Source organism: Micropterus salmoides, unplaced genomic scaffold (assembly GCF_014851395.1).
Source record: "Micropterus salmoides isolate LMB-PRFRI ecotype aquatic unplaced genomic scaffold, ASM1485139v1 Ms_hic_scaffold_1, whole genome shotgun sequence".
Lineage (NCBI taxonomy): Eukaryota > Metazoa > Chordata > Actinopteri > Centrarchiformes > Centrarchidae > Micropterus > Micropterus salmoides.
This window is the reverse complement of record NW_024040040.1, coordinates 38724581-38745403: the sequence shown is the minus strand read 5'-3', so window position 1 is coordinate 38745403 and position 20823 is coordinate 38724581. Positions and strand designations below refer to the sequence as shown.

General features: G+C 41.5%; 1 protein-coding gene across 5 annotated transcripts in view; it reads left to right on the top strand.

Moving 5' to 3' along the window:
- Positions 1 to 20823, top strand: part of LOC119908844 (myosin VIIA and Rab interacting protein) — a 119045-nt gene that overhangs the window by 34889 nt on the left and 63333 nt on the right. For all 5 annotated transcript variants that reach the window (XM_038726773.1, XM_038726766.1, XM_038726757.1 and 2 more), the window contains exon 3: positions 17322 to 17543. In XM_038726773.1, coding sequence (XP_038582701.1) covers positions 17322 to 17543 — 222 coding nt within the window. The remainder of the gene's footprint in view (positions 1 to 17321; positions 17544 to 20823) is intronic.

Here is a 20823-nt window from a genome sequence, read left to right as displayed (position 1 = left end):
ATTAGATTTTCTCTTATACAGTTATTCTGTTTAAAGCAACATTAGGTGATTGGAACTGATCGATATTGAACAGCAGCTGTTGTTAGAGAAATTACTAAAACTCAGAAATTTAGGGGTTGTACCAGAACAGGTTTACATGGTTTAATTTTCAAAAAAACATTTTTTGTCATACTGCACCTTGCTGCAGCTCCTCTTTTCACCCTGTGTTGAAGGCTTCGTTTTAGCTTTGGAGATCTTTTCTCCAAATGATCTTTGTTGGGAGTTGTACATGCGCAGTTCCTAGTAAAGGACTACTAGCCAATCAGAAGCATAGGAGGGCGGGTCAGCAAAAAGCCGGTAAACAGCTTGGCTTCAGCTGTACATGTTGCCGACCAGCTTAGCAACATAGACTGGAGCAAGAGTTTCAGAGTGGTGAGTTATTAATCTGTAAAATCTGTCCATTGACTGCCTGGAGGGTAGCTAGTGTCTGGAAGGGAGAGGAGGTGTGTGCAGCAGCTCAGAGTTTTTCCACTGGTGTTTTTGAGGCTGTGTCGGACTAGCCGCTTGGCGAGCGCTATATGAGGCGCATTTAGCTTTCTTGTGTCGTCACAGGGATGAAAGGGAAGTGGCTGGACTGCAAACAAGCTGTTTTCAGGCAGTTCAGAGCAGTGTTTTCTGTAGGAGATGGGAACTCCCTTTGGAGTGGACTTTGGCACTTTGCAAACCTATTACATGCATATAACTCAATAAAGGAGAGGGGAAAAGCCAAAAAGCATAATACCACCTCTTTGCCTTTGTGATGTCGTTCCATCATCTGTCATTACTAAAATCAAAACCCTCCAATCTGCACAGTAGTTTTAAGCTCCTTGGTGATTTTTTTGCCCTTTATAAACTTGCCCCTGCCTTTTATAAAAGCTGTTTACATTACAGTATCAGTTGGTGCTATTTTTCCCCTTTCAAAGGCAGCCCCATTCCTTGGCAGTGGGAGACAGCTGACGGCAATCAGATGGGGAGATAAATGGCTGCCATCGAGGCTGTCTGTTCAGTTGAGAGTTGGGGTTGTGAAGGTTGACACTCGCTGATGGTGAAGTAAACACACAGCGTGCCCTTGCATGCAGACTGCCTGCCAAGTCTTTGATCTGCCAGTGTTGGATCTCAACTGTGTTGCCATATCAGTGTGAATGTAGTGTGAGAGTGTGTATGAGAGAAAAATGACATCGTTGTGATTCTGGGAAGAGGCAGAATGTGTAGTTGTGCTGCAACTGATAATATTTCTGCTGGCTAATTTTAATATTTGTCAATGTCTTAAATATTTTACTTTAAATGGTCAAAAATGTAATAAAAAATAATAATATAATGTCAGACAAGGTAAAGGTATCCCATTACTGCATTAACCAGGAATTATCACTTCATAAAAGGTGTAGCTGATTTTATCTTACAATGTAAAAATTAAGTTCCTTTAAATTTAAGGAATGATATTACACCAATTAAAATACATTAAACCTATAACATAAAAGTGCTAGGTCCTCTGAAACTCATGGGGACACCTATGTACAAGGAGCTGTCTCTCTGCACTCTAAAACCTTTAAGCTACAGTGTGACCTATGAGTCAATGTCAGGTTACCAATAAAGGAGAATGGATGGCGTGTCAGTCCTTGTCATTGCTGTCGGAGTTATTGAAAAGATGACTGGCCAGGGACACCCTAGATCTTTCTGCTATACTCGTATTGTCTTATTTTGATTATAGCACCATTACATACAGATCTAAACCAGATTTAATTTAAATGTATAGACTAGATAGTAATATACTCATTGCGGTTTGATTATGAGCTCTGCCTACTCTGCGTGACAGCACACAAATGATGACTCGTGCTATAAGCTGACAGGTGTGTGTGAACATCCTGTAATGGACGAGCCATTTTTGCCTCAACCTGAATGCGATATTGTTTGTATTCTATGTGGCTTGAGTGCGTGCTGGGAGTGTCCAAACTATGTGACGGACATGATAGGACGCATGAATTCATGCGTGTCTCTGTATCTGTGGATCTGTGTGCATGTTTTTGCTGCAACTCCTCCTGGTGTGGCTGCACTCTGAGGGATAAACAGTGAGTTAATATGCAGTAATTGCTGGAGCACAACACCTTTTAAGTCTCCGTTCATGTATCAGTAATCTCCCAGGCAGTCCTGGTCATTTGACCTCTACCTCAGCTACACCTGTCCAGCTGTGATAAATGTCTTTGCTCCACTCAGCGCTCGCTCTCTCTCTCTCTCTCTCTCTCTCTCTCTCTCTCTCTCTCTCTCTCTCTCTCTCTCCCCCCCCCTCCCCCCCCCCCCCTCCCCCCCTCTGCTACAAGAAACCGAAGGTGACCCGAAACAAAGGTATAGTGATGTGATTTTCTCTTTATGAGATTACACTCATTGCAGATTTCCATCTAAAATGAAAAAAAAAAAACATTTTTTATCACAGAGAGTGCCTCAGGAACCACTGTGGAAATGAATGTGTGTGGCTTGAAAGGACAAGCCCACAGTGGTCTGGACTCCCTGTGGTGTAAGCCATCCAGATATTGTAGAGGGGTGTATATGTGTTTTGAGGTAATTGTATTTATGAGTGGTTCTATTGGGTTATCTAAGGACACTTGAAATTTTGTTGGCTTCAGCTAACAGCAGCCATTATAAGAAAGCTTTGTTACAAGGTTAAAGTCATTTCAATAGAATGCAAAAGGACTATGTGAAAATGGGAGTTTTCTAAATGCAAACTTTATTAAATAATGCTAATGTTAATGTTAAATCTGATTTAGTTGTATTCTAATTTAAATTCACTCTTGCGGTGTGACAGATTTTCAACTCCTGTCAGTCTCCATTACGTTAGGATCTGTGTTATAGTTCATAAAGCTACGTTTTGAGGAATAGCTTCTCTCTGTGTCTATGCTGTGTGCCTGACTGACTGAACCACTCAATCAGATCCATGGACTGTTGTTTTGTAGGATAGGTAGAAAAGGTGAAATAATATTGCTTTTTTGCTTCCCTGTGTATTGCAGGTGTGAATGGCTTGTAGCAAGTTCATACTGCCTGACATGGACTGTTAGGCCCGGAGTGTCTCTGCCTTGTTGACTCTATTGATTTGCCACCTGCACTGTATTATCATAAAGCCAATATGCATGTCTGTCAGCCTTGGGAAGTACATTAGGCTTGTTGCTTTGTTATCAACACTGATCCGTCAGCAAATAGGGCCACATGGACATTATCAGCCATTACCATGTTACCATTTTGTTTCTTCCTTTTGATGTTTGATTGTTTTTATTTTTCTTACTGTGTCTTCCTTATAAATCATTAATTTGAAAGTGTTTCACTGCTGGATTTACTGTTGAAATGAGAACACATTTTATCGGTGCACTTAGCACCACTGCCTCCCAGCTCTTTGTCATTAGTGATCGTTCTGCTGCTCAAATCAAAAGTGCTATACAGTCTCTCCCTGCTTTCTTGGGCTACAATCAATAGCTGTTCTTCTTCTACATCCGATACCATATTCTGCCGTCTCTTTCCCCAAATCACCTCTGACAAACTGCTGCTCTCCCTGGGCCTGACATTGAGCCACGGTGGTGGGTGTCACACAACCATAAACACATACTGTGTGTGTGTGTGTGTGTGTGTGTGTGTATTTGATTCTGTCTCTATATCTGTGGATGTGGAGTCGACATGCCCTCCCCTTGCTGTTGCCAGAATGTATAACAGATTGATTTGGTGTGTGTGCGCGCATCAGTGTGTGTCGTAATGTGACAAGTGTCAAATCTGTCATGGATCCACATAGACAATGCTTTCTCGTCATCGCGCGCACACACACACACACACACACACACACACACACACACACACACACACACACACACACACACACACACACACACACACACACACACACACACACACTAAGGTACAGCAGGTGGGCTGTGGCTGCCAGTCAGGCCCCCCTTAGGGTCTAATAGGGATCTGGAGTCCCGGCCAGTACGAGAGCCCGAAGCCCCCATTATGTCAGAGCCACAGCCAAACCCCCATCCCCTGTAATTGAATTGGCATCTCCCAAAAATAACCCTCCTCTCTTCTGCTTGGTTCGGCCCTAATTATTCGTCTCTGCCTGTCTTATCCTTGTTCATTCCTCTTTATTTTCCCTGCATGCAGCTCTCCTCTCTCATCACAGGGGAATTCAGTGAATGATGCTCTTGTGTAGCTCCTGCGTCTTTGTTGCTACAGAAATAGCCACTCATTCCCTCGCGGCTATCCCAGGCCTTGTCTTAATATACTGTAGCACATTCCCTAAAACCCGGTATTCGTACGGCATGGCTAATGTGCACCACACAGCGTATTGTGTGGTACAATTGCAGCTGATGTTGTCACTGAATAGCGAGATGAAGGGTCACAAGCTGCTGATTTAGATTGAGATTTTAGGAGGAAACTTCAAAAATGCAAAGCTGTAAATGTCAAAATTAAGCTGTAAGGTAAACATTTTTTTCAGTAGATAAACATTTTTCTGTTTTAAAACTGTATGAAAAGTTAAATTTAAAAGCGTTTCCGGTGAATCACAGGTATTAATGTAACTGCTGCCTCACTCTATATGAAACATTTATAATACATGCTGTAGCATATTTGCAGCATTTTGTAGACTGCCATTGTTCTCTTATGGGAGCCTAACAGACTGACTCTCCCATTCACTACAAACAGTTAATTCCCCCCCGATAGAGGCACTGGTGTTGGATGTGTGCTCAGCCGCTGCTCCCTTTTTCTTCCTCACTTAGTATCTCTGTGTGGTTGACGCTTAAGCAGCATTCGTGGCACATTGGGTTGGATCTTCCTGTGTGAATAGAGATTATTCAGCAGAGGAAAGAACAATCTTGTGTCTGCTACTGTGGCTTGTGAGGGCTACAGCTGCTAATCTGGGATGTAGCTGGAGAGATGGGATGAAGGGATGAAAGGAAGGAGAAGTGGCATGATGGAGCTTCAATAGAGGGCTTGATGAGATGAGTGACAGGGATTGAGATATGGATTAAAGGAGGTAAGAATATCTAGGAAACTTCTGAAAATATACCTGCACACTGAATATATACTCAGAGCTTTTATTTGCATTTTTAGACAATTGTGACCTCAGTTTGTCTTTGTTAGACTTTTTTTCAAGCCTCTGAGCGGCGATATGAAATTCAGTATTCATTAAAAGTAGCTTTGCAGTCGTATTTTGCCCATCTTCTCTCTTGACACAGAGGAAATCTTGTGCACTGCTCCAGTTTAAATCTTTTGGAAAATGATTATGGCCATTGCAGAGAAGAATTTAGATTTAATCTGTCAATAACGAGTCAAGCAATAATCCCATAATGCAAAATTAATGCATGGATTCCTTCACTCCTAAATTATCTCAGCACCTTGCTAAGTGTGCAGTAAATTGTCTGTGCACGTTATTTTCTCCAACTCTTTATCTCTCTCTCATTTTCTCACATAGTTGCCACGTAGGCATGCCATTCTGATTAGAAACGTTATCAGCGGAGCACACATTTGACTTGGATTGTTCCCAAAGTGAGGGCTCATTATTGACTTGTTGGATAATCGTCGCCAGCCAAGTTGGTTCAGAGAGAACTCTCCCCCATCGCCCCGAGACTTCATTTCAGCTCGGGGTTCACAGAGAGGAGAGGAGAGGGGTGGGGTGGGGGGGGGGGATGGATAAAGAAGCTGAGGAGTGCCGATGTATAAAGATCAGTGGGTAACTTAGCCATAGCTGGAGTGTATAAAGCACAATTTTACACACTTACAGGCTTGGACTGATGGTAGCACAGGTTTGAAAGGCATCAAAAAGTCACAAATTCTCAGGGAAAAAGGGGCACAGAAGGGTAGATAACAGGGAGGAGATTTAAAAAGAGAAAAAATAGGATAGGTCATAAGAAAAACAGTGAACCTTGAGGAATTATAACTATGTGTAAGGTGGAAAAAATGGCAGGAAAGAGTTAAAAGTAAGGGTGACATTAACTTAAACCAGTGTTGGTCTCATAATCTGCCTGGAAGATGTGTGTAATTGATTCTTCTCCTGCATATAGCCTTTAATAATTGCACTAACTTTGTAGTAAAGCTGTGGGTAAACTTGACATTAAAAATGCATTTGGCCATGTCAATATTAACACTCCCAGTATGTGCATATGCTTTAATAACGTTATTACTCTATATATGCATTACTCAAAGAGCCAAAAGTGAGTGTGGGTGCCAACTTTTTCAATTAAAATCAGATTATACTAATGCAGCCGATTATAGCTGCAAGTGCTGTGAAAATCTCTGCAGATAGGTGAACTGAACTGATTGGAAGAATTAATAATCTAGTCATTTTATCAATTTGGTATTGTGTGTCATCTGGACCTATAGATCTGGCATGCATCATAGTATTTACACGGACTGTGCGTCAATGTCCCTATATGGACAGCACCATCACTCACAGAGCAGTCTACGTCCCCATGTGTCTTTTAAATGTGTGCATCCATTTATGCTTACATGCCTGCATATGTGTCTTTTTTCCCCATAGTGTTTACTAACACGCCTCTTAGCTCCACAGACTGGAAAGCCTGCAGGATTAATGTGATGCATGTGACTACATGAAGCCGATAACAATAAATTGCATATAATCATGACACACACACACACACACACACACACACACACACACACACTGGTTATTTGTGATGGGGCTGCCTTCTTTTAAAGGCCAAGCAGAAGCTGTTTGGTTCAGGGCCAGCATCAGTAGTAGGTTGTCACCCACAAGAAAGGGGATGTTCTGAAATTTAGGGATCTGAATACCTCTGGGATTTATTCATACCAGCAGCAGCATCACACCATCCCTGTTGTGGTCACCTTGAGCATCTCATACACTACCTAAAAGAAAAGAAGAGATAGAGAGAGAGAGAGAGAGAGAGAGAGAGAGAGAGAGAGATAGATATATATAGATAGATATATATCTATATATATAATAAAAGCACCACTTCGCCTGTAATTCAATCTATACTGAAGAGGAGAGTGAGGAAGAAACAAAGAACAGAGAGAAAAGCCAGCAAGTCTGTGTTTCCAAGGCCACCACAAAGAAACGAACACTATTAATAATGTATACTGTATAAGTTAGCTACATTCATTTTTAAAAAATACAAAAAAGTTTGTGCACAGTGTTAAACTAGGGTTTTATCACATTTAAATATTAAGGTTTCAAGAGAGTAAGAGTTGAGGAACCAAAACGAGGTTACAGCCATTTTTTAGCACTGTTAGCCATGTTAGCGAGAGAGAGAGAGAGAGAGAGAGAGAGAGAGAGAGAGCATTGCTTATTACGTGATTCAACATTTCCCTCTCTCACACACACGCCAACGCACAAACACACACACAGCAGTCCACTACTTGCCCCAGATGTCTGTGATATTGCAACAGGGTGTAGGCCTACTCACACTAGGCAATCTGTTAAGTTTCAATCGCCTGGAAAAATGCCATCAAAGACTGTTGCTCAAGGAGAGACCGCAATTCCGCCCTCTATGGTAACATTAAAGTGTTATTATTTTACGCACTGCTTGTCGCCGGTAGCAAGCATATTATATGTAGTGCTGTACTAATTGGAGGATGCATCAAAAAGCCTAAATACTAAACAAATAAGCTGCAGTCAATACAGAGTAATACAGTAGACCACAATACAACTGAGTTGATTTTCGCAGGTCGCGGCCTCAACCAGTTCGGTCAAAACTGTGCGGAGCCATCCTGTCAGTCATGTGATGCGCAGCATAGTTGGAAAGTGCGTTCATTTACATCTGTTACGTCTGACGTTTGTGATTAATGTAATTAATAGTAGATGCTAATTACAATGAAAAATACATTATTTGTGATTCGAAATTATTGTAGTTGATAAATGAATTAGACACCCCCACAGACCATCCTTATGGGAGCTGAGCTCCCACTGGCTTCCATGTAACTCGAACCGTGGATGCAGGCAATTATCCAAAGAATACACATCTAAAGTAACTCCAAACACCCAGGCACATGAATCAGGCAACATCCAAAATCCAAAATAAATTCAAAACCAGGCGCAGGAGATGGCAGCGACACTTGACAAAAAAAAGACGACTCAACACTAAACAATGAAAATTCACAAGAGGGAGGTGTTAAACAAGACAGCTTGAAAACACAAGAGCAGGAAGGAAAGTGACCAGAAATAAGAGAAAAAGGAAATACCCAAGTAAAACAGGAAGGAGAACGAATGAATAAATGACACAAGGACAAAACACAGAGACGAGAGAACACAGAGACACAAGAGGAAGAGTTTACCAAAATTAAAACAGTATATACCAAACAAGAACCTAGAACCATGACATTACACCTATAATTTATATAGACTTAAGATGGTTACACTACATGTGATGTAGGTGATGTGTGTTTCATTTAAGTGTGACACTGACCAGTGGCACAGGCGATCAAGTTAACGCGTTAATGTTACACCTAAATGAAATTCAAAACTTATGTAAGTAATTTAAGGCCCCATTCACACTACTCCGTTTTAGTTTACAAATGGAGAATTAAAACGAATACAATCTCCGTCCACACCAGCGTTTTAGCTGTTTATTTTGTGTTTTTGTTTTTTTGCATGCACCAATAACAAGCTGGGACTGAGTGTGGCAGCGGAAAACAAACTGGGAGTCGTTTGCAAAGTAAACGGCAACATGCACAGTAGGCAAGTGTAGGCAGATAAGTGTTATTTGCACCGTACATAATATTTTAATAAAAATACAATGTCAAAAACCCGGTCAGTAGCATCATTGTTTCTGCTTTGCAAGACAAAAAACAGAGAGCCGAGCGTGAGCGGCTGCGTCATCATTTCTAAAGTCCTCCGTTTTGGCCCGTCTTCACTAAAACGGCCTCCGGAGTTTTGAAACGCAAAACGGGGTCAGCAGCATTTCCAAACTTCTCCGTTTTAGGTCTTCATTTCCGTCATTTTAGTCTGGACGGGAGGTGCAAACATAGCAGAAGGTCTCCATTTTAATTCGAAAACGCAGTTGTGTGTATGGGGCCTAAGTCATGTAAGTAACATAGTTATTTTAACCCAAACCATGATCTTTTCCTAAACCTAAGCAAGTAGTTTTAGAGCCTAACCAAACCTAACTGCAATGTTTCACAACATTAACCGCTAGCTTTATTTTGAAAGTCTAACCAGACGTTGCATAGTTATTCTTGCTAACTTGACCGTGGAGCGCTACAAGTACAAAAAGTATACCCAGGGTGTTAGAAAGCGACGCCAAAAGGGCGTTGACAAAGCATCCAGATAAGATGCCCTGGGGTCACCGCTGTCAAAAGAAAAAAAAAAAAGATGTGGATATGAAAATGATTTCCAGTCACTGTTGCGACAATAAAAAGAAGATAACTAGTGAGTCTAGAGTTTAGAGGGAGTAACCTGCAGGAGTTAATGGCAGGGTCCTCCAAATATCAGCCAGTAGAGTTTGGAGGAAGATGACTCATTAATATCTCTCCTTCATTTCTAGTCACTCATAGATGACACTGGTCAGTTAAAATTACCTTGTTGGCTGAATCTCAGCTCAAAACTCTACACTGTTGGGACTGTGCAGTTGAAGTCAAATAAGTTGTACTGTGCAGATGATGATCTTGCAGGAGAAGTGGGTAGACGTATTGGGTTACTTCAAATGTTTCAGGACTGCCTGTTGTTGTTGTTGAAAGTATTTTAAAGGGAGAAATATATAAATTAAAAGCAATATGATTTCATCTCAGCTCACCAGCCTTGCCACACCTGCACCTTAATCAACAGCTTGTCAACAATCCGAACAGCCGAATGATAGAAAGAAACCCTCTACCTTGAAATTTATGACTCACGTGCCAGTCTGCACACTGCATTGCAGAGGAGAACGACTGTTGAGAATTGTCTACAGTGGTTTTCTCTGCTCTCTGTCGGGGCTGGCATTCAAAGTCATATGAACTGTGTAACTCGGCTTCACCCAGTCAGGGTCCAAATGCAAATTTTGCGCTTCGATTGAGCCTAAATTTGCTCCTGTTCTCGTTGCTTTTTTCACCCCGGAGCAGATAAGAATTCTTCCAGCTCTAATGCACATAGGATGCACAAAGATAGGCATGCATGCACACATAACACACTCTCACAGGCACATACACACAACACAGTGTGTTAATTTTTCACTTCAGGCCGAATATCAGCAGGAAAGGATCCCTACGTACAGACTTTAGCTGTGCACACACACAGCACAGAAACATCTTCAACTTTAAATTGCCCACTTTCAATTAAATGCACCTTAAAGCACTTAGAAAGTCCTCGATCAATTTACAATTACAGAGTGAATTTAGCTACTGTACACTTGAAAATGCACATCGACCCAGATCAATAAAAACACACAAACTACACACACACACACACACACACACACACACACACACACACACACACACACACACTGTGTTCCCACATCTCTCATCCAGGGCTGTATGATTTACTGGTGTAATGGTGAACAGTAGATGCTGGTGTTGTGGGTTTCTACCACAGCAGGTGGATCAAAGCAATGATCATCTGGTAAATTGTGTGCTCGGTTTCTCCACAATCATCTTCTCAGCTATACCCTACACACTGGGTTTGTCTCCACACGGATCCTTCTCTTTGCTACAATATGCTCTCTATCTCTTTTGTTTTCATCTTAATTTCAGTGGCTCTACATTTAGGAGGAAATTCACACTATATATGGCCAAAAAGACATTCTCTGCACGCCAACCTGGGTGTTGTGCTATATATCCACTGCGCTGTTATGTCCTCTTGTTAAAGTTTTTTATGATGCACATATAGGATATGTATTATGCACACAACACCCTGCGTGGTGTTAAACAGTTCGATTTATGCCATCTCAGATTTTAATAGCTCCTCACTATTTGCTCAGTAATTACTTCCCATTTCTTATGCATAGAGGTCTCTCTAGGGTTATTTGGTGTGTCACAGAACCTGAAGGTATGCAGTATTATGCTTTAAGAATGAAATATTTAACTTTGAGATGCTAATAAGCTTTTATTGTTGTCTGATGACCATTGCTCATTCTTTGATTACAAATTCAGTTAATTGCATTCCCTTAGTTTTTTTTTAATTTTTTTTTTTTTTTTTTACCGTAGTCATAAAATGGCTACTGATTTCTGTTGTGACAGCCTTGTCTACTCTGTGATTACATTTATTCATTTAGCTGACGCTTTTATCCAAAGCAACTTACAATTGCTATATATGTCAGAGATCGCACACCTCTGGAGCAACTAGGGGTTAAATGTCTTGCTCAGGGACACATTGGTGGATGGGTCACAGTGGGGGATTGAGGTTTAGCTGTATTCTGGCTGCCTTGTTTAAATGAATAAATTTAGTTGTTCAATCATTCACAGATGTTACCCCCACCCCATACATACAAAAGCGACCAGGAGATTGAATTGGTCTCTATAAATGACCAACAAATTAGCATAACATTACACATTCTTAACATGTGTTTACATTGCACCTGAGCTGATTCATCACATTTCATCACATTGGCCCTGATTTATCATTCTTGCGTAGAAACGGGCGTATATGTTGGCGTAAGATTATGCTTACACTCCTCTCACCGCGTGATTTATAAAGCTGCGTGTACCTTTTAAAATCCAGGTGTACGCAATACCTGCCCTTGATAAATGCCGCAGCTAAAAACGATCGTCATTAGAATAACACACCCCTACATATTCAAGTTTCCGCTTCCCCCATGCCCTCATTTTACGCCATGGACACATGGAAGACGGCAAAGAAGGGGAACTTCTCCGACATGGAGATGGAGACCATCACCAGGGAAGTGGAAAGAAATAAAATTGTTTTATTTGGGAGTTTAAAGAGTGGGATTAAAGGCGGCCACAAAAACAAAATATGGACCCAATTTACGACTTCTGTTAATAGTGTGGGGGTTGAGAAGCGCACTAAAAGCGCCAGGTCAGCCATCATTGAGAATTGGTGTACAGTGAAAATCTAGTTAAAATAGCTGTTTGGATGAGCAAATGACCTATCACAATGCATTATTTTACAGCAGGTGTTTTGAAACAATTAGCATCTAATTTAGTATCACGTCACATGTATTGGGGTGTACAATAGTGATGATGTGATGTGGAGTACCATTCATTCACATTAATAATTGCATGACAATTTGTAATATTATTATTCTTATTATGATTTTTATTATTAATGACGCTTATTGTTATTTAGTAGAAGAATGTCATTATTATTTTTATTATTTAAAAGAAGAAGAATGTCATTTTTATTATATTTAGTCTGAATTATTTTTTGTTCATTGAAAGCCTTTCATTACTGAACCCAGTCCGTGCACGCCTGCCGGGCCTAACCCTGAACGTCAGGTAAAGCGCACAGGCTCCACTGGGTATAGCTGAGGCCTGAGTACAGATTTATCCTAACTGTCATCCATTATTCTGTTTAAGTGCAGTTATAGTTTTTGCGTTGAAGCGGCTACAATTCCTACTATTGCGACATCAAGGGATGATGCTTACATTTTGTTTAATGCAAGATATTAGTCAAACGCTGAGCAAGAAAAACATAGACAAACCAATCACGTGTTGCTTTAGAAACATTTTATTATTCTCTTCAAAATATCGAGAAAAGCAAAACCCTGTGAAAAAAAAAAAAACCTTATATGGCATTTTGAATGCGCATTTGGGTGCTGACTTGTGGCTGGTTCTGTGAATCTACAGCGTCCATTTTTCAGTTTTTAGGCAATAATATAGTCAGTTTGACCTGCAACTTTTATTTGTCACAGCCTATTTTTGTTTGGATATACACTGAAATAAAAGCAACCCCAAATAAACTACAAATGAAGGACTACATATACCTACAAATCAAATGCTTTGGTAAAGTCACACAAATTAAACATTGAAGTCCACGTTGCACAAAAATAAACACTGAAGTTTATAATTACTATGTTGTTGTTTTTTTACAGCGGGTCATAATATATCTTTTAGTTTGTCAGTGCGTTTTGTGGTGTTAGGAATTGTTTTTCTGCGCATTTCCGCACTAACTCAAAACTTGCGTACATGTACACCACCTCCTGAGTTGGCGTAGGATTTGAGCGTGCCGTACGCCAACGTCCATATTGATATATTTCAAAGTCACCGTGGTTTTGGGTGTACGCCAGGTGTACGCTGGAAATTTGGTGTACACACTTTTCACAAATGAGGGCCATTGTGTGTTGGTCAGCATCAGTTTTGAGAGGTGTAAGTCTTATGCACTGCAGGAGAACGGCGGCTGAGAGGGCGATACATCATTTTAAAAAACTGCAATTGTTCTGTGGCCAGGCTGCCACTGGACCTTGAAGTTAGTCGTTATCTTGATTGCAAATCTGGCCATAACATTAATTCAACTTCACCCGGAAACTTAAGCCTGTCCGTTTGTCAGCTGAAACAGAAATGGAAAGTAAGGAGCAGGAGAAATGAGGGGACTGAAAAAATAACTATGTGAATAGATCACTTGCAGAGAGAGAGAGGGTGAGTCAGAATGGAGAGGCAGGGCAGACTTTGATGGGAAATGAGAGATGTGAGAACCGAGTTAATAGATCTTCAGTGCAAATAATATTTGCCATTAGTGACAGGCTGTCAGAAATACACTGCATATCATTAAATCCACAGGCCAATCTGCTGCCCTGATTTTTAAATTACAAACTGAATTGGTATTCTGCTGCATGTGCTCTGCTCCCCTCAGCCCACCATACCCTTGACACATACACTGCAATGACTTTTTTTTGCATCAATAGATTTTCATTCAAAAGTTTGGTTTCTTGTAAACTTTTAGCATCCAAAGAAGTTTGTTGTTCTTAATTTGTCCAGAGCTACTGCGATAGATCATGCTGACATTAATGCAAGGCTTGAGTAATCAATTGTCTAATCAACATGCTAAATTCCATGAGGCGGAGTACCTGGGGACATTAACCCACCAAACAGATTGTACTGAGCGTGTGCATGTTCATACCTTTTTAATCATGTTTCAAAATGGCGTTGAATGGCTGCTTTTGTCTGGAGTTAACCTTGTACTGTAATCGTGTAAAGCTTTTAGCGGATGCAGAGGAGAGCAAATTGGCTTTGATCTGTGGTTAGTCACAATTTCTTCATCGTCCTCACTTTCCCTCTTTGTCCAAACTGCAGACATTAATGGACTCCCAATACTGGATTATGGACAGTTCGACTGAAATAGAAGTTTAATTTCCTTCTTTCAAACCGATGTAGATGCATGTTCTCTATTGAATGGCGCTGCCCACAGAAGCACACATCGATTAGGTGTCTTCATTGTTGGTCAGACAAAACATGGAATTGGAAGAGGTCACCTTGGACTCTAGGAGGCCTTAATGGGCATAACTTTCTGTATTTACAAAACAATTCATTGATTTATCCAGAAAATAATCAGCAGATTAATAAATGATGTAAACTAGTTGAATAAGCCACATTTAATTGCGTGGCTGACCTTGTTCAATTTTTCAATTAAAAAATCATGGTTTTGCCTTGACTTGAAGATGAAAGTGTGAATTTTAGTGAGTTTAACTTCAGTATTAAATGAAGTATGAATCCCTTGATAGGAAAGGTGCCCTAAGACAACAGTGTGTGTGAGAGAGTGAGAGAGAGAGGGAGAGGGAGCTGCTTCCACTTTCCTTATAAACACTGGCAGTGTCCAAAATCAATTAACTCGGTCTGTTTGAATGTTAGATAGTAAAAATTAACTATAAATGCTCATTAACATTACAGATTTCTGTAACACTAAAGGTCACTTTGCTGATAAGGGTAGACTACTGTTATTCTCAGGAGCTGGATGGCCCACATGTATCTACAGTCACGGCTGCTAGATGAGCACAGATGATCATGTCTCATTAACAGAGATGTGAGGTAATGCAATGGGACACCAGGCATGATAACTCCTACCCCGCACCCCGTTCTCCTTGGATCTATGTGTACATTCACCCACTCATTTAATTAAACGGCCGTAGCGAGCCGCCATAACTGGGCTGTTCATTATGCCTGTATCACAGACACAGAGAGGCAAAATGGAACCTGATCTTAATCGGAGCAGAAGGAAATGATTTCCAGGTAACTGCTTCTTCGAGTTATTGAGATATAAATGTATGCTGCATATTATATATTTGTTCTCTTCTGGGTGTGTGTGTATGTTTTGTGAACCAGATGCTGCAGCTCAGACAGTTAGTCTCGTTTATGTTGCTTGGAGGTTTGTTTAAATTGTTTTAATTTGATTGGCGGCCAACATTTCCCAGCAGCTGTGACCTTGCATGTGTGTGCAGAATACCAAACCTCCTTTTGATCATCTTGGTATGTAACTGTGTGTATGTCATTATCTACAGTGTACATATGCCTGCCACTGCCCTTCAACCCTCACCCCCCACCCACCCCTGCCGGTTCTCACGTGACACTGTATATGAAATGGTTTGTTCATCTTGTTAATATGCGGCATCTAATGATGCATATGAAAAGCAATCAGTGTGGCAGCAGAGGCTCTGCTTGAGGAGCAGCGTTAATAACTTAGGGAAAAGGGAGATTGCAATGCCCCCGCTGGCTCCATAGACAAACGTAAACATATCACACCCAGGAAATTCACAGTATGCTGCATATTCAGCACTCAGTGTTGCTATACACTTAATTTTCAATGTATAGCTTAATGGTTTAGTTGAGATTGGGATGCCCACAGACATCTTTTGTACATGTTTGTGTGTTTTGCAGGTATTACTGTGTTCAAACACATTTGGGTTGGCTTGTTTTCCCAGTATGAAGGATATTACATAGATTTTTTGTACACAGTGGAGTGTTTAAGTGTGTTTTGCATGTATCAGTGTGTTCAGACACAAATGGCTTGTTTTCTCAGTAAAAAAATAATTTTTGGTGTCTATGTTTTGCACATATGTGTTGGCATGTACTGTACCTAGCATCTGCTCTGTAATTGTGTCGTGTCAGATCAGTGAGAGCGGTGTACGCTGTAACCTGGCTGTGTGTAGTGTATAGAAGAGCAGCTTAAATAATTGACTCGCCGCCCATTCGAGCTGAACCCACTTTCACACCTTGCCAGCAGCAACAGCTCGATCCTTGCATCTCGGCCCCCATTCAGGCCTAATGCCATCTGATGGGTGACAGTGTAAACATGGATGAATGTGTTACTTAAAGTCTCTTCCATGTGTATTAATTTAAATATAATTGACACAAGTGCGATATGTTCTAATGATAAAAAGGTTTATGATATCAATGCAAAACATTACATAATTTATTGGCGCTTCTGCCTATGGTGCATTACTCAGTCAGCACAAATCCTACAGAGGGAAAAACCAATGTACATAATTTATGGGAACAGTTGAGCCCAGGCCTCGGATATCAGAACGGCTTTGCTGGTTAAAACACTGATTAACAACCTATATTATCCAGTCTCTCTTTCTTGTTATCAGTCATTAAATATGAACATTTACTTAAATGTTGATATTTATAAATTATTAATTAAATGTTCTGTAATGAGCAAAATATCAGTGAATTCATACAGTCCGTTGAATGCAGCTACTTTTTCTTTGTTTTTTAAACAAGCTTTGGTCAAGTATTTCAGTGTATAATCCTAATAGTTCATTAGTCTGAATTAGTCAATTCTCTGAGGCGTTAGGATAAGTGAGACTGTGCAGCTCTTCAGTGCTCCTTCACTCCTTTTCGCGAACGCAGTTTTTCCTCTCAGGCTACTTTTGTGTGTGTTGAGCATGAGACCTCCAGCAAGGGACCTTCAGTATGGTAGGATTTATGCCAATTCCCTGTCATCATGCTCACAGTGCTGCCCATGCCTTGATTAAGAAAGATACCATGCTTTCTTTTCATTGGAGGATGTAGAAGACGTGCGCAACGTGCTCTCCTCAGCTGTGTTTTGGCCGATGTGAGCAAACAAGGCATGACAGGTCCTCCCAAATTGAAATGTCAGCCATCACGTTAATTTCACAGAATCAGTGTGAGAGAGGGAGATAAACGGGAAGCCCATGACCCCTTCTGCCCTCCCCCTTCTTTTGGTAGCCCCCCCCCCCCGCTTTTAATTTTTCATTTACCACAATCATTCCGCTTCGCCGTATTTCTCCATTCACGTTCTACCTCTCGACCACTCTCACTATCCTCCCGCTGTCTCTCCCCTCCCCCCCCCTCCCCCCCCCCCCCCCCCCCCCCCCCCCCCCCTCTCTCTCTTCTCTCTCTCTTCTCTCTCTCTCTCCTCTCTCTCTCTCTCTCTCTCTCTCCTCTCTCTCTCTCTCTCTCTCTCTCAGTGAGATGAAGCAGGAGCTGGCGGAGGAAGGCAGCAGATGCTCCATCCTCTCCAAGCAGCACCGCTTCAACGAGCACTGCTGTATCCGCTGCTGCGCGCCCTTCACCTTCCTGCTCAACCCCAAGCGCCAGTGCCTGGACTGCCAGTACAACGTCTGCAAGACCTGCTGCACCTACAACAAGAGGGACAAAGCCTGGCTCTGCTCTGCATGCCAGAAGGGCAGGTTAGTGTTTTCACACACATTCACATGCACAACACCAGCGGCGGAGACGGCAGAGAGAGAGAGTCATGACTGAGGAACGGGGACGAGAGATGCGGGAGAAGCTGTGCATTGGTAAATTGGACGACACTGAAGCAGGGGAGTGGGAAAAAAAAAAAAATTAATTGGGAGCATTTATGGGGGGAAAGAAAGATGTGAGAGAAGAGTGCTGAGGGAATATGGGCACTGAAGGAGACAGATGTGAAAGGGAAAAGTGAATGAACGAGAGGTAACATGGGACTTTGACGGGGTCAGCGCTGCAAGGATGGGTGTTTTTTAGGATTTTGTTTGATTTATGTTTTGGACTCATTAATCTCTAAAGGAAAAGAACTGTTTCCAGCTTTAGTTTCCCTGCTGTGTTAACAGTCCTGGTAGCTGGACAGAAAATGAGGGTGAAGATGGGGCCATTAAGACAGACGGTAATTGAAAATGGGGAGGTGGGGGTGAGTGTGTGTAGTCTAAATAATGTCCATCTTGGGGTGAAAAGAAAATACATGCGCTGCTAGAAAAACACATAGACACAGACAGATGCAGACACAGCAGGGCAGGGAATATGAATAATCATGCATCAGTTTTTCCCCGACATATTTTTCCCGTACAACTTTCTTCTGGGAAATCTTTGTTTTCTTGATGTTCTCTTTCATTTCCATCTGCTGGTTTCAGTCCCCAGATCACGTCCTTGCTTACAAACTAGAAATCAGGGTTTTAGAGAAAAGACGAGAATGTACATTTTTGATTTATGGAGTAAGAGAAAACAAACTGAGGATCAGAAGAGGCAGGGGAACACGCTACAGCTGGTTATATTTGAATTTGTTACAGAGCTGCGTGTGTGCATGTGTCTGTTTGTCCAAAGCCTTGGGAGTTATTGCCCCGACTCACCATTGGATTTATATTAAGCCCTGTCAGTCTGGGCAGCAAGGTTTGGGTGTTGGACATACTATAACACTGGAGTGTGTGAGTCAGTCTCTGTGACGGATTCATAGCTAAATCAGTTGTGAGCATGGGATGTTAGATAAGCGAATGTGCGTAATATGTACGTATGACTGTAATGTGTCTTCTTATACGCCCATGTGTGGCATTGCTTTTAGTCAGATTGTCATTGCTTTTGATACTCATGTCTCCCTAAAAAATATAATATGATACTCCACCGGTCCTTTGGTGTGATTTAGCGTGCAATATCACAAGAAAGACAGCAAAAAGACTGAGATACGGGTGTGTCAGTGGTGCATTTTGGATTTTCTGCCTGTATGTGTGTTAAGGTGGAGGTGGACAGGGTTGCAGAGCATGACAAAGGTGTACAGTTGGCCTTAATTCGTCCCCTCAATCCCGCAGCTCCATCTCTCGTTTTGGTCTTTCATTGATTTTTGCTTGACGGTGTATTGAGTTAGACCCGCTGCCCTGAGTTCCGGTGTATGAGACAGGAAGGGTGGAGGAGTGGGAGCAGGAAAGACAGCAAAGAGGAGGATGGAAAGAGATGATGGCAGTCAAAAGAGGTGGCAGGGTCTGTATCAATCATCTAGTCCCTCATACTCTCCTACGTTCCTGTTCGTCACTTTCTCAGCGTGTGTCTCTGCCTGGGGCTCAGTAATGTTCTCATTAGGGGTTTAGATTCAGTCACAAATGGGCCTGATGTCACAACATTGCCGTCTACCAGCTACATATAAATACAACACTTTTCATTAGTGCATTAAAAGGGCTTAAATCTGGTTTTAGCGTGATTCTCTCTCTCTCTCTCTCTCTCTCTCTCTCTCTCTCTCTCTCTCTCTCTCCCTCTCTCTCTCTCTCTCTCTCTCTCTCTCTCTCTCTCTCTCTCTCTCTCTCTCCCTCCCCCTCTCTCTGGGTGGAGCCATGTCATTTGGAACAGTGATTTAAAGCTTGCACAAGTGTTGAGTTTGAGGCTAGAGGACTCCTAAACATAATTTTGGAAATAGCTATTAGTCGAGTGGATGATTGCAAAGAAAAGGCATTGATTTGATGCTAATTGGACTGTAATTGTTGGATGCTCTCTAAAAGTAGAGGATATGTTTAAAGAGGAGTCACTGTGCAGTAAATACAATGCTAATTTGTAAAGTTTTCTTTCCATTTGCATGCAATTTCCAATGTTTTTAATAGAGAATACGTACGATGAAACACAGCATCAGCTTAAGTCAATTCAAAAGCCACAAGTTTGAATAAATTACTATATTCATTCATAACAAATCAGTATCTTCCTCCTGAATGTCAAGCTTTTGGCTCTTTTTGAACCATTTCTGAGGGAATTCTGCTGAATCTAAATGCAAAATGAAATCGCAAAAGGGAACAGACCACCAAATGGTCTCACTCGCATGCACCGGCTGTCCATCAGTAGCCACCGTGCCGCAGCCACACTGCTAGCAAGCGCGATCCGTCTAGGGAAAGCAGATTTCTAATCATCGCACACATGGACACACTCAGATGCTGAAGTCACCCACTCACACAGATACACATAAGAATATATGCATGTACATCCAAGCAGACACATGCCTGCAAGCAAAGAGTCATGTGAGCACATGAATTGATTGTATGTTGATTAATTACATTTATGAGCAGCTGTAGTTGAGATGGATACAGTCATTGATTGAATGCTTTATTTTTTGTCAGCTGACGTGATATATTTGTTGATGACAGATGGTATATAAAAAAGAGTTTAGCAGCGTCATCATAACACCGTCCTAGTCTTGTGAAAAACACACACACACACACACACACACACACACACACACACACACACACACACACACACACACACAACCAAACACAGCTTACCCTCCTGAACGAGTGGGAAAAGCATGACCATTTGCAGTCTGGTAGAATTAACAGTATCCCCAGTCCATGATCCACAAGCAGCATACACACACAAATGGTTCAATGAGAGAATTTTTAGTGGAAACTGAAAAGTATATATTATTTTGGCTCCACACACACAAAGCAGTGGGGATAATGTTAAAGGGGAGTTGAAGAGAGATGAAGGTCAAGAGCTAAAGGAAGAGGAGGAAGGACAGGAGGATGAAAAAGATTGAGAGGGAATGACAGAGCAGCAAAGTACTTGTCCCAGTTATCTGAGAGGAGAAATTAAATACTCCTTTTGTTTTGACTCTCACGTTGAACTGTTCCTCTTGCTGTTTTATTTCCCTGCTTCTCCATGTCTTTGTAATTTTTTTTGTCCTGTCCTCTTTTACATTCTTACACTCCCTCTCTCTGTCAAGCCCCTTCCCCTCTCTGTCTA